The sequence below is a fragment of the Tympanuchus pallidicinctus genome, unplaced genomic scaffold (assembly GCF_026119805.1).
Source record: "Tympanuchus pallidicinctus isolate F22 unplaced genomic scaffold, pur_lepc_1.0 scaffold5, whole genome shotgun sequence".
Taxonomy (NCBI): domain Eukaryota; kingdom Metazoa; phylum Chordata; class Aves; order Galliformes; family Phasianidae; genus Tympanuchus; species Tympanuchus pallidicinctus.
In genome coordinates this window covers 27,146,111-27,161,551 of record NW_026294769.1, presented here as the reverse complement: position 1 = coordinate 27,161,551, position 15,441 = coordinate 27,146,111, and the positions used below count along the sequence as shown (strand labels likewise).

Genomic DNA, 15,441 nt, shown 5'->3' with positions numbered 1-15,441 from the left:
TTTGAAAGATACAGCTCTTTAACAAGTTACCTAGATAGGATAGGAAATGTCAATCTAGTCAAAACATTTGCTTGGCGTCTGATCTTCAAATTGCTATCCTTGAATCAAATAGCACATTAAAGAGAAATTGTCATGTTCTAGTTTATGAAAGAAAAAGATTTGAAGTTGTACAATCATATTTCTTTAGCTCTGGAAAACAATCACAATGCTATAGATATTTTCAGGTGCTTTTGGGTAATTAAGTACCTACAATTAATGTTTAATACAGTATTCATCTTAATTCAGTAGAACTGTACCAACACTTGTGCCAAAGCACTGAATATATATGTAATTGCTGTTTCATAGCAAGTACTCTGCTGTTTTAGAAGCATTTTTAGAAGCATTTCTACTCTATTCCTACTGTAATTTTTTTTAGTAAAAAAAAAAACAAAAAACAAACAAACAAAAAAAAAACCTAAGTGATTTCTCTAGAAAGATGAGATATTCACATATTCCTATATGTTAATGATTAGTAACAATGTCTTGCAAGTTACCAAGACAGTAACCTCTCCAGCTGATTACTGGTACTGGGACTCCTACTCAGTACCATCCCAACTCAGACTGCAGTATGTTAAGTGCAGAAAGACCCTTCCTCTCAAGTACAACATCTCAAATCTTGTAGAGCTTTAACAGAGAGCTCTGTGCTGGCTGTATTGTTCCATAAACTCATGGAAAAGATAGAATTAACCAGTACATTCACGAGTGCAGAATCATTGTTATGGAACTCTGTTGTGTTTTCCAATAGAGGTACTGCTTTCTTCATTATCTAATTCTGTTTTTATTTTTTTAAATAAAGGAAGGGTAATTTTCCCGTGACAGTGCACATCCTTTCTCTCTTAATGCCAGTAACTATCACATTCTATTGTAAAAATATCATTGTTGTTTGTTATTAGAAGAGTGTGGAAGAGTAGATTGTGGTGTTTTCACTTGAAATACCATACCAGAAAAGCTGTTAGCTCTCTTTCTGGGTTCACTGCAGCTTCTGTGCGGCATTTAAGACAGATCTGAGTATATCCATAAAACTCAGTCTGCCAACTGCATTACATCACTACAGTAAAATGTAATATCTCAATATATTTGAAGTACTTGGCTGTGTATTATGAGAATAGCAGCTATCATTGCTGTTATAATTGCAAATTTCAACTGACTGATATTTCCAATGTTATAGCATTTTAGTTGTTCTGAGTTGTTACTTTCAGAAGAGCATCACAGTGCCTAGCAACTCCTGTTAATGCAGCTAGTGCTCTTGGATAACTTCAACAGAGGAAGGATCATAGCATTATTTATAGCTTTCACTCTGTTTGCTCAAAAGGAACTTTACCATGCTAAGCTGTATTCAGAAGTTTCAGATTTTTTTCTTATGATCATGATCAAGATGCTAGAATGTCTTTTTAAAAAGTATTTTTACAAAATTTGGGATTTGGGAAAAAATACAGGGTATTCCTTCTCTTTCAAGTGTGTTTCTGTGTAGTTTTAGGCAACATGGTTGCATGTAAAAATATTGATTCCTTAATCTTTGGATTATCATGCCGCTTTTGAAAGGTAAAAATACCGTATTACATGCAATCATTAATTAAAATTATTTTCAAATGTTCTGTTATTATAGACATAACAGCAGCTTTCCTTGACTCTTTTCTTACATCTTTTAATTAAGAAAAAAGATTATGTTAATTGATTCAAGTTTACCAGAACTGGAATTGAAGGAATCTAAATACAAAGGCTGCTCTGAAAGTAGCCTCTCCTATTTTACAATGTTGATCCACAGTGTCAGAGGTGGATGCTGGTGGTATGGCAGTAGAGGTGGAACTTTCAAATCAATATTCCATTACATGTCATTGCCATGTAACAGATGGCAGCAGAGGGACAGTCTGACAGAACAGCATCTGACTTGGAAGTGCATATGAAGCAAAGCGATGGAGTTGAATGGGGCCACTGACATTCATTGATGCTTGCTGAACATTTTACAGGGACCAACCAATGGATGTGAGCATAATGAGGTAGGGTGGTGATGTGCTTCAGCAGTGACAGCAACAACAGTGGATCATCTCTGCTGTGCAGACGTTTATGATTGCAGCATGCAGGCTCTTGTTCATCGTTGATGAAAATGCACAGCTAATGGTAATGATTACGTTCAAAAATAGTGCTTTGTAGCTGAGAATTTGTTCTATCACTATAAATGGTATTATTTTTCTCTTTGTATCTGTTGTAGTTTCCATGGAAATAAGTAGGGGGTATTATTTTCAGAGCAACCTAGGTATTTTAAATATTTCTACCTAAAGCCATTATGGTTTGCTGCTGTATCATCTGCCCTTTCTGCCACATTAGAAAGGGCCCTGAAGTGAATTAATCAATCTTCCTTGCTGTGCAAGCCACTTACTAAAATTTTTGTTGTGAATCATTCCATACATGACATACAGCCTCAACGTAAGTATCTGCCAAGGGAGAAGCAAGACAAGACAACACCATTATCTGTCCATGAAGAAGGAAGACATTATCTTCTCCCAGAAGGCCCATTACTGTCCACAGGGCAGGGTTGGACTGAGGTTGCAATTGCATCTTAGAGAGACCAAATAGTTCTGGCTTACTAAGGGCTTTGCTGGACCGTTTACTCCTATAGTCACAGCTCTGAATTACCAAGCTGTCCATCTGGCACTGCCAATTAGATACAGTAATCAAGGCTTGTGAGAACACTTGAATTGTTTAGGAGGCACCTGCTGCTCAGGAACTACTGCTTAGTGCCCTTCCTTCCTTTAGTCAAGCACAGAGTGCTATTAAATTAGTGCACTGCTAAGAACATGATGCTCAGGGTGTATCTTCATGCATCCGACTAATTCTACCCAGCTTAAGCACGAGTTTAACATTGTCCATTTTCAACAGCTCCATAGGAAAAAAAAAAAATTATTTCTTACATGAGTGAATATTACCCATTCTGTGTTTTCAGTTAGTGACTTTTGGTGAGACAGATTTCTTTTTGTGGAAGAAAAGGGAAATACCTCCTATAAAAGAGTGATTAAAAACCTATGCAGTTGGATATTTTGAGTTTCTGAGGTGTGTTGAATATTACAAAAGGAGGGAAAATGGATTTGCAGAAATAATTGCTGGGAAAAGTGAAAGGCATGTGATTAAGATGGAATGTGGATAGTACATCAAAACTCATGTATAAGTTTGTGAACGTTTGGGATATCAAAATCATCCGTATGAGTTTGTGAATGTTCAGTACCAGTACCAACATTAGCAAATATGTTGCAGAGGATGTTACCTGTGTTGGGATACAAAGAAGGAGGAATTATCAAATAAAGTGAGGAAGCATAGGACTCTGGTTCAAAAGCCAGCATGAGCAAGGAGCGCTGTCCTGCATAGAAGACAGTATATGCAGGAACTTCAGAAGTACTCCCATGATAGGTTTACATCAGAGCTAGGACAGGATGCTTATCTGTTTGCCAGAACATCTGTACTAATACAATGGAATTTTGCATCAGCAGAATGTCTTTGGCCATTTTGTGTTCTATTACTGTAGAGGAGAAGCAGTGGATGAGCAAGATTAGGTTAAGCCTATCAAAACTTTTGCTTTTGACTTGACACCACTACATGCATATTTATATATATATATATTATATATATATTTACATACATGCATGTATGAATACAATGCATACAGTATACTTACATATATTTAAATATCAAATATGCTAAAAGGAATTTCTTTAGAAAATGCTTTGAAGAACTTCAAACATTCTATTTTGACTGTATTTTATATCCTTACACCAATAAAGACAAATGCTTTAATTTCATTTTTCATTGCAAAGATCTAAGTGCCTTGGGGGAAAAGCTGTTTTCTGTTTTTAAAACTGTCACAGTTGCTACTGTTTTTCATTCACTTGAGCCCATACAGTCCTAGAAGCAACTAGTTAGATACCATAAAAATCTGGGTATCTACTTCCTCCACTGGGACTTGGGAGACTGTCTAACCCTATAGTGAAGGTACCAAGTTATTTCATGAAGAACGTGCCTGTCCTACATGCAAGTCAGCCAAAGGGATGTGTCAAGGACTAGAGACTTTCTTTTTGTGGAAGGAACTGCTTATGTGGCACACTGACATTTAAACATGAGCAATTTTCTGAGGAGCTTAGAATAGCGTAGCAAATCTCAAAGCGAGAGTAAGGTGTGCAGAGAGGATGATGAAACTACCCCATGACAGAGACATCTATCACATAACTCTATAATTGTCCTTGCTGAAAACATGTCTGTAAATGTGGTGAAAATTGGATGTGGAGAATGTTATCCCAAAACAAATTTACATCAGTTCTACACCATCTCCTTCTTCAGTTTGTGAAAGCAAAGGGTATGGGGACACCTCCAGTGCACACCACTCCAGGAGTTCAAGGCTTTGCTTAAAAGTGACAGCTATGGGATAAGAAGGTGTTTCCTTTCATCATTAGCCAGCCTTTTATAAATGGTAATTAGTTTCAGGAAGAGAATTTCAAAACCTGTCGTGGATGTATTTGTGCGAAAAGCTTTCGTGTTTACTGGCACTAAACATCACACAACTACCTCCTCCTGAGTAGGCCTCAGTGTTGTCTGTTTATTTCTTTATTCAGATTGCATGACAATACTATGGGGAAAAAGAAGAAAAAGGAAGACTGTTGAGACAAAGGGGAAAATTCTTGCGGCGTTACATGCAAAATATATATTTTTAAACAATGTCATAAATATTGTATTCTTGTAGCATGTGCAGTCTTTAATACCTATATCTATGCAATACTATGAAAGAAGCTTGTCTCTCTGATGGCCTGATACAACATACTTTTCTTTCATTCATCTGAAGTGTTTACATGTTCTGTCTTAAAAAGAGATCATGTATGCATATATTTATTTGCATACAAAAGAAGCCGGGTATTCCAAATGTGGATTATTAAGATGGCATATATACTAATGAAAGTCCAGCTTCTGTGTAAATTTTCATTTATTGTTCTTAGTAGAGTTAGCTAACAAAATGAAATTTCTTTCTGTGGGGAAAAAAAGTATCTTCAATCAAAAGGAAAGGTCGGGTGTTGAATTTTCCTGTGAACATACCTTTCAGAACAGAACATCTTCAGAGACTTCAAATATTTCATTTCAGTAAGTTGAAATAGCATAGTAGAAAGAAGAATAATTTAATGTCTTTTTACAGATATGTACAATTAGTATAGCAGAAATTAATACACATTAAACACAGTAGAAATGGAATGCTTCCATCTTCATTAAAATGAGACTGTGTATTTTTGATACCACATCTGAATATCAAAATATAATTTACCATTTTGCATAGAAAATGATCTCATTCTTAGGATGCAGCTGAATGTGAATAAAACTAGCTCTCTATTGAAAAAAAAAATTTAGTGATAAAAATATTTCCACTATCCTTGCTCCTGAAGTTAGAAAGGTGGTAAAGAAAGGTACATGTGGCATAAAAATGCTAATGAATAATGAGGCATATCTATAAGCAATTAAGAAGCTAAATAATGAAATGAATAGCTAAAAAGAATCTGGATCTTTAATTGTTAGTGTGTAATTTTGTTAGCAGTACCATATATTGGTTATGACTGTGCACCTCATGTGGAAGGACTACGGTTTATGATTGTATTCAGATCTGTAGTTCTTTAAATCCCTGGCCCAGAGAATATGGTTAGTTTGGTGAGCAGAATGATCAGCTGAAAGAGAGACCTGGGTGTTGGTCTGCTTGTATGACTAAACGTGGTGATTTTTCTGATGTAGTGCATTTGGCTCATCTGTCTACCGTAAGTTGGCTGCTCCAAGTCCCTTATTTCCTCACCATCTATATATTTTTCTTATTCACCTTTACAGTTCAAAGGAGAACTTCACAGTCAATGAAACATTGTATTCACTGGCGTCTTGATTAACGAGGCAATAGTAAGAATCAAAATAGAAATTTAAATATTTTGTAATATAAACTTCACATTTTGAAACAAATTCAGAGAATGCTTGGCTTTTCACTTTTCCTCTCTTATTTCAGTTGTTCGGTTTTTGATAAAGTGTGTAGATGGATTTCTCTAAAAACAAGATCAGTGACTACCTTGAGCCAGGAGTAGTATGAGCAGAAGCTTTGCAAACAGTTCTGCCAAACTTTCTCAAATTCCCTGTAGCCCAGAGCCTTTCCTGAATAGACTGTAAATCATACTAGAATACTACTAATTTTCTCTGTGCCCTAGGACAGGAATCAGCAGTTTTGAATAGATGATGTTACATCAGTCTGGTATACCATATAGCTCCAGTTTTTTTGTACTGAGTATCAGTCAGTCACCGGTGCTCCCACTCAGCCGCTGCACCAGCAAAGAGAATTCGTGTCAGTGTGATGCTGCTGTGACCTGGGGTGTTAGTGGGATTCATTCTAGAATGTTAGCTGGCAGAAATCAGATAGAGAAGTTAATTTTGTACAAAGCAGAAATTAAGAATCAAATAAGCACAGGTTTTAATGATATCAATACAAATACATCTTTAAGCACGCATTGAATACCAGAATTTAGGAAAGAAGAGTTAGTGGAAAGAGTAGTTGCTCTGGTTCTGTATGTACAGATGCAGCTGCGCCTTATTTTTCTAACAGCTTTTCCTTCTCATTTCCCATTCTCCATCTTTTCTCCTTTCTGATCCTCTCTGTCCTTAACTCATGCCATACTTTACTTTGAGCTTACACTATATATTTTGAAAATGGAATGAAGCTTAATATTTTTTTATGCTTTGATGTCACTTGATGCTAATGAGCCACTCCACTACTAACAAGAAAGTGCAAAGAGACCATTACAGTTATGATATGGAATAACGAAAGACACATAAAATTAAAGCTGTTTTAGTTTGTGATCATGTAAATCAAAACCATTTTCCTTACACTTCAAGTTCACTAAAAAAGTTTGTACTCATTTTGCACATAATTCTTGTAATGCAGTAAGACAAATGACTCCCCCACTTTCTCAGTCCTGCCAGCACTAGGAGGCCTTCTTGGCTCCCAGTACTAGCAGGAGTTGATGTTAATAAAAGCACTTCTGTGTCACTGTGACAAAAATGAAAGCCACACTGAATGAAAAGGAGGAGGGAGTATCAGGAACACTGATTTCCAAGTTCTGTCAATATTGCAGCATTTCATTTCAAAAGTTCTTTCTTCATTCTTTATCAGAGAAGGCAAGGCCATGATAAAAGTGAAATGAATAACATTAGCACTTGCTCTTACACAGCAAGTTGATAACGAAAACAAAGAGAAAGCACCTAAAAGACACTGTAATAAGCCACTCATTTGTTGAGTAAAAGGGCAAATGCAACCTTGAAGGTAAACAAATATTCAAAATGTCTTTAACGATCTTGCATAACCGATGTATCTTTGCAAAATATAAGATTTCTTAAGGCAAAGAATAATTTTATAATTTAGTACAGGTTTATATACTAAGAACGTGAGCAAGGAACACTTCAGCAGCATCCTGCCTATCTTTTCTTGGTGAAATTGTCTTGAGAAATGCTTTCTCTGTGGTTGTCCAATAGAAATGCTAGTTCCCTGAAGTGGAGACAACTTGTAAAGCATTTTATTAACTGTTCACTAGTTTTTGCTGCGAAATTTAGTGCCTTTATAAATACTTCTCCTAACTTTATTTCCTGTCTGATAGAGTGTACACAGTTTAATGTCACTGTGAAATTACATTCTTGAGCATACTACATTTCAAAACAAAGCATGTAAATCTGAATTTTAACAACAGAAGTTAACTACTAGCAGAATTTCAATAACTGATTCCATGCCATTTCTGCTTCCTCACTGGATTTCAATTGCTTGATATTTGTGCCTCCACCCAAAAGGAGGCCACTTGGGCCGCTGGTGTTTTGATAAAAAATGTAGAGCAGAATACAGCTGCAAAACACTATTTTTCAACGTAGTCACCACCATTAACTATGCATTTTTGCCAGCAGGAGCCTGTATGCCACAGTCATAAACATCTGCACAGCAGAGATCACAGAATCACAAAGAGATTGGAAAAGACCTTCAAGATCATCCAGTCCAACCATCCACCTATCACCAGTAGTACTCACTAAACCATGTCCCTCAACACAACATCCAAATGTTCCTTGAGCACCTCCAGGGTCAGTGAATCCATCATCTCCCTGAGCAGCCCATTCCAGTGCCTGACCACTCTTTCAGAAAAGTAGTATTTTCTAACGTCCAGCCTAGATCTCCCCTGGCGCAGCTTGAAGCCATTCCCTCTAGTCCTATCACTAGATACATGAGAGAAGAGGCCAATCCCCAGCTCACTACAACCTCCCTTCAGGTAGTTATAGAGAGCAATAAGGTCTTCCCTGAGCTTTCTCTTCTCCAGACTGAACAGTCTCAGCTCCTTCAGCTGCTCCTCATAAGGCCTGTGCTCCAGACCCCTCACCAGCCTGGTTGTCCTTTGAACCACTGTTGTTGTCACCACTGCAGTAGTGCACCACGCACTGCCTCACTATGCTTACATCCGCTGGTTGGTCTCAGTAAACATTCAGCATCAGTGAATGTCAATGGGTGCCATTTTTTCCACTTGCAGGAATTCAATTTCACACCTTTGTTTCATGTGCACTTCCATGTCAGGTACCATACTGTCACGCTGCCCCTCTGCTGCCATCTGTCACATGACAACAGCACATAATGGAATACTGGTGGGAAGGTTCAGCCTCTACTGCCATACCACCACCATCTACCTCTGACATTGTGGGCCGACATCATTAAGTGAGAGGCATTACTTTCAGAGCAGCCATTGTACTTTTCTCACTTTTCCTAAACAAGTAGAGAAGGCAGGTTTCTTTCAGAGCTTGAGCTGGTTCTGATTATTAGTCTCAATTACCTTTTATTATTTTTTCCTATTTACGTTGTCAGGAGAGAAAAAAAAAAAAAATGAGAAGGGTAAATAGGTAAATAGATGGAAAATGAACCAGCCAGACTGATAACGTAGCAGTGTCTTATCAGTTATTGGATTGGTAGTGGAATGTGTTGGGGAAGTAATCACAGAGGAGGATTTTAAGAAGGTTATAGAGTTAGGTACATGTAGAAGTGTTCCAGGGAAACTCTTTCAACTGGAAGGAAATGTATAGGAGAAGATGCAGCATTTGTGAATTTCATGGTGGCTGTTAAAATGGGAATCAATTGTGGCAAAGCTTTTAGTTTATTATTTTCCCAGGCTGATTTTATTAATATTTGTAACAGAGCAAATGCTACCTAAAAACCCACTCGAGATGTTTTGGGAAGTTGGTATGGTTGTCTTCTCTGCATTTTACCCTATTGTTACAGCTACATCTACTTACAGCATTCCTAGCTGATCTTGGGATTGTACTGGCTATGAGGTTTCTTTTTTTTGAGAAATGATATATTCTCATATGTGGTGATGGTTACGCTGTTTATGTGAAAAGCTGATCATTTTTGTTTTGCTTACTTAAAGAATTTTGTCCTAGGCGATCGTCATGGGAGTTTCCATCTGTTCTGGTTTTCCCTATGGTTGTATCACTTTTTTCTAGATACATCAGAGAATAATTATGAGGTATATTTTCCATAAGACTTCTCCCCACCCCCAAAAAAAGAAAAGCCTTCAAATCTAAGAGCATAAGTGGTGGTGATGTTGATATGAAGTACCATGATTTTATGTGTTTTTGAAATCTTGTATAGCTGAAGTCTCTCAGGGATCAAGAGATCCAAGGAATTGCAGAGACTGTAGCATTAAGCAGTATCAGAAAACTGCGGATGTAAGGAAAATATTTTTTGCAGCAAGTTTACTTGACTAAGTCCAGTGGGTGTTTTTGTTCACAGTACAAGTTCTGGCTGGTATCTCTCTTTTCCTGTAGCAGTTGTTTCAGATTGGAACTTTTCCCACAAGACCTATTTCTAGAATTAGATTCAGATTGAGAAGTACTGTGCAGTTGTTACTGTCATAAAAACAATCTGCTATAGCTTGATTATGGGACCAAACTGAAAATGAAGGAAATGAGAAAATGTCAGTGTAATTTCTTAACGAAAATTATCTAATTTGTTATGAAGTCTGATATTGATATTGTTGGTGTATTAAGCAAAAGCTCTGACTTTCATTGGGAAAGATATAGCTTTCACTGTAAAATAAAGGATGTTCACTGCAATGGTATGTCCTTGAGATGTGCATCCTATAGAACATATCCTTTTTTAGAGTTGCACTGAATGGCTGGTATTTCACCATATTGTGAATTTTCAGATCATTGATCAGTGATCAGTATCACTATTATGATGCCCAGGGAATTCTCCTGGTAGCTTTTCTTTAAAAAACTTCTAAGGCAGAGTTGTTGCCGGAAAAGCAGCACTTTGTTCACATGCTGGAAGTGTTGGAGGAAGCACTGAGCTTCTAAACTTGATAGCAAGTAAAAGTTCTGTGAATAGAGAGAGAACTGGTTTACTGATGGGCAAGGAAAGGTCGCATCTTGGCTTCATTTAGCATGCAGTATCTAGATAGCTAATTAGATTAATAACTGATTAAAGAGAACCTGCTGACTCCATCTTGAAGATGAAAATGAATCAGTGTATGGTTGTACCCCTGTGCAACTAGAGATAAAGGGAAGTCTTCTGAGAAAAAAAATGATTCTGCTTGTTTCCTGAAGCATTGCTCTGGTGCTGAAGTGTCCAGACGATTTTCCTATGATCTGCACAGCCATGAAATAAAAAGAATTGCAATAAGTGACTTACAGATGAAGTTTCACTGGCCTGTGGTTGTTGGCCACAGCTGACCACAGTTGAGGTCTTTGGTTCACAACCCAGCTATCCAGATGGGATTTGACCAGCAAGCTGTCAGGTGACACAAAAAGGCCTTGTGTAGTTGACATAAAGAGGATAGGATGAGGAGACTTAGTGTGTTGCCATTTGAGCTAAGAGATGAAGGTAAAGAAAATTCACTGGTTTCATATTTATCAGTTTGATAAACCTGCCCTTATTAAGGACTTGGTTTTTTGTGCATTAGGAGATAGGTCTCAAAATAGATACACCTCAGATTCTACTTTAGATAATATATCATTTGTTTATTATGATTAGGAATGAGGGGAGGCTGGAGGTTTGTTCAGAGTTTATACACTATGAATTAATAAGGAACTAGTTTTGTTATCAGGTGTACAAGTCTGTTAGTTTTTTGATCAGAAAAGGTCTTGTAAAGTTCTGCCGCTTAAACTCCTTATACTAAATTAAAATCCAGAAACAAAACCTTTGTTTAGTGCAAGTTATTTTTTTCTGCCACCAATGATACTCTGAATGACAAAATCAGAAGTTAAACTTCATCTACAAGAAGGATGTGACTTGTTACTGTTTATTACCTTGACAACAGCCTCTAAGTGGGACTTCAGTATTAGTGAATTCATTAGTGAATTTTTAAATCCTTACTCGGGAGAAATTGGTGGTGGGTGGATGGTTGGACTGTATAATTTTGGAGACCTTTTTCATGCTTGGTGATTCTGTGATTGTAATAATGAGCATATGTGAGTTTTTTATTGCACATCTAAATGTTTACTTCAAGACTGAGTCCTACAATTGGCTGCCATCCAACTGGTCGTAGGAGCACTCCTTCTTGATGTCAGTCACAGTCTAAAGTGTATTCATGGTAGCTCTAACTATTGCAGCTGCCTTCCAGGGTGGGATGAGCGAAAATACTACTCATAGCTCCAGTTATTATAGCAGGTTTTTAAGGTAGAGTACTTCAATCACTTTCAGTCGTGGAGGTATGCCCTGATGAATTGAATTACTATCCATCAGTTTATTGAGGACCAAATGTATGCCTTAATATTTTTGTCTGCAGTGACCCAATACCATGCTCTGCACTTTTAATTATCACTTTTATTAACCGCAAGATTTTAGGTTCAAAGCACCTTAGACCTTCAGTTGTGGGTTATGACTTGTTACTATACAGCTACTCAAGTGTGACTCCCACACAAATAGCTTGTTATCTAGTTTAAGGCAAGAAATAGCAAGTAGGCAAGTGGAGAGCATGAAGGAACTGTGAGGCAATACTGATCAGAATAGTGAGCAGTAGTGTCAGTGCTTTCCCAACTGTATCTGTAGGCAGTGATTTGAAGCAGAATAGTGAGTTATCTGTGGGGACCTTTGCAGAAACCTCTTCCCATATACTGCTGCAAACACACATGTGCTCTTTTGAAAATCTAGTGGCACTGATATAAAATTTTTGTCTGTGTTGGGGATTGTTTTTTTGTACTGAATGAGAGCTAACAAAGAAAGGCTTTGAGAGAGGTGATACAAGTTGGATATGCTTGGTGCAGGTTTCAAGAACTGGAAGGAAATACAGATAAAATGATAAGCTCTTGTAAACTCTTGTAAAAAAGGCCTTTCAAGTGGATGGACATGAGCCAGTTCAGTATATTTTTAAGAGAGAGAGAAAAAGTTACTGGACTGAGATATGAGAAGATCAAACTCCGTAGAGTAGTCATTTTTGTGCAAAACTTACACTTTGAAAGAAGTGGAAAACTAATGAAGTCTGTAGGCAAGAACTTGGAGAAAAAGTTAGTCTGAAGTAGTCACAGGCGAGGGAAACAAGCCAAATGGATGTGGGATCCATCATCGGGGTCACAGGTGCTTCACAGAACCTGATGGAAAAATCAGGAGTGCTGCCTTGGAGATGTTATTTTGTGATAGTATCTAAGCATAATTAGATCTGGAGGAAGCAGTGAGTTTTTACTATAGCCAGAAACAGATACAGAAAAGAGGAGATATGTCCAAAGCAGTTTTATAGTGTAACAAATCCCTATTATAGTATCAAAATCTCATCTCTGATGGATTGCTCCTGCTGAGAAGCAACTAACTCTTGTGACTAATCCCACTGAACACAAGTCAAGAGGGACAAAAAGTAGTCTTCAGAAATGCAAGTCAGATTAAAATGCAACTTGTTTGTGTATGTGAGAGATCATACCAGGAGGATACAGTATGATGTGCAGCAGTGAGCTGCATTATGTGTTGTCTCAATGACACAGCTCCAGGTGGTTCTACACATGCAGAGTGGCAATTTTAACTGATCTATCAGTTCTAGTGAAATCTTATCTCCTGTCATTTTTGTTTATGCATTTAAACAGATGTAGTTTCTGATATAGTAGCTCAACATCACCTTCATATCCAGGTAGTCCCCTGTAACGCAGTGGTGCTCCCCAGGGATTAAGGTGCTGTTCACTGCAAATCGGGGCATTGGCAACTTGCTCTTTGTTGTCGGGTGACATTTCAAGGTTAAATGTGATGTCAGTTGATGTTTCCAGAAGACTGGGAGTAATTGTGAATATGATGGCAATGTTGCTATAAACGATAATACTAATGTAAACAATATGAAGAATGTATCTGCTCACTGGGTTTTGTTGTTGTTGTGTTGTTTTTTTGTTCTCAACGTTCATTTCTTAAGAAAATTGGCTAAAAAGCGAAAAGAGACATTGAGCAGTACGCGGCAGGAAATGACAGTGATGGTGAATTCAATGGATAAAAGCTACACTGAGCAAGGCACCAACTGTGATGAAGCTTTCTCTTTCATGGACACACACAATCTAAATGGGAGATGTAAGTCTTTTCTTTCTTTCCTTCTTTTTTTCCTTTTTCTTCCACCTTAAAAAAAAAAAAAAAAAAAAAAAAAAAAAAGGTGCAAATGGTTTTTAAAATATTCCTCATTACTCAGTCATGGAAAATCTATGGAACACAGAGCCTCTCACTGTGCAGCACATTACAGGGTGTATTTGAATGAGTAAGACAGCCAGACATCAAGAAAAGATTTCTTTAAAAATAATAAGAATAATTGAGCTTCTTTCTGCCCACTTTTTCTTCTGCAGAAGAGCAAATACAATACAGAAACAGCTGTAGTTTTTCCTTTCTCCCATCTCCATTATGTTAAAAATTTTATCTTCCTCATCCTGTCCCAAGTCCTTCAAATGCTTCCCCTCCTCACTTTTTTTTTTTTTTTTTTTTGGGGGGTAGACGAAATTATTTTTGAATGTCATAACATAATAATGGTGATCCAATTGTCATATTATTTCCAGTTCTAGATGATTCTCTTTCTGTTGCTTGTGAAAAAAAAAAAAAAAAAAATTAGCTGAATTATGAGCACTGCAGTTTCATAAGAGAATGCCTAAAATCCTGAGTCTTCATGGATCTACCCTCAAATTAAATAAAATTTAGGATATACATTTTCCTAACCAGAGTTTGGTCAAGGACTTGCCTCTGCCTGGGGGTTACCAATCACCAAAGACCAGGATTGCAGTAGTTTTTCATATAACTGTTAAAAAGAATGGGAAAAAAAGTTGACAAAACATTATAGTTTTTTGTAGCTCTTAAGGAATCTCAGGTTTTTTTTGTATACCAGTCTTTTTGAACATCATCAGAATTTAACAGAGATTCTATTTTGTTTCAACTACTAGAAGACTGTAAGGCCCAATTCATAATATGCTTAAGAACATTGATTAGCTCAATTGTTACAAACAGTCTGTGAAGTTTGTTCAGTAAGACTTCTTTCAGCAGCTTTGGGTTCAGAATTTGCAGTGTTCATTCTCATTTGTGTTGATTCTGAAATTACTTTGAAATAGATTTTTCAAAATCTGCCTTGCCTTTTTGGTGAGACTATCCCATTTTAGTTAATGAGACTGCTTCTTTACTGAGGAGATCAAGAAGTTTGGCTTTCTCTTCTATCCTCATGGTGTAGTCTTCCACTGTGTTGTTGAATGGTCGCACAACCAAAGAATCTCCAGTTAGTTCCTGTGAGTACATCCCCTTTTCATGCAAACCACCTTAAAACAATTTGAAATTGCATGGCAAATACTTTACACTGACTGAGAACCAGAACCTTTAATTCAAGCTTTCTGTAATAAATGTGGTCACCAGAAGAATCAGTTTGACAGTCTTGAGAAAAATCTTTTTGTAAGACCTTGTTCTCAAGAGATTTAAAACATTCCTACCTCCTATAAAAGTTTATTGTCCTGGCAACATTCTGTATCCCACCAGTTTTATTAGCTGCTGCAACCTCGACCTCAGCTAGTCTCTACATCCGTTTCCGAAAGAATTACCTCTGTGTCCTTTGCTTCTAGTGACAGAATCAAAGGAAAGTAGTCTAAGATATATTCATTTAGAGGATAAATGGTACCTTCAGGATACGTTAGCCGGTTTCCAAATAGCTCCATTTTAACGAGGGCTGTTAACTGTGTACCAACAGCAAAAAAAAAAAAAAAGACAAATCGAAGCTACCAGTCATCTCAGTCTTTCTCATCCAGCAGATCCTGTCTTCCCAAACTCTGCTTTTTTTTTTTCCTAAATTCCTGTTAGTTTGCTTATATGTATCAAGAATAAGTTTATATTTATTTACTCATCTGAGTTAATTTCAGCCGTACAGATAAGCAAAATTACCTCAACTAACG

The 15,441-nt window shown here is 37.1% G+C and overlaps 1 protein-coding gene across 11 annotated transcripts in view; it reads left to right on the top strand.

Moving 5' to 3' along the window:
- PTPRM (protein tyrosine phosphatase receptor type M) overlaps positions 1-15,441 on the top strand; it is a 451,026-nt gene that overhangs the window by 340,710 nt on the left and 94,875 nt on the right. For all 11 annotated transcript variants that reach the window (XM_052703744.1, XM_052703741.1, XM_052703740.1 and 8 more), the window contains one exon: positions 13,449-13,600. In XM_052703744.1, coding sequence (XP_052559704.1) covers positions 13,449-13,600 — 152 coding nt within the window. The remainder of the gene's footprint in view (positions 1-13,448; positions 13,601-15,441) is intronic.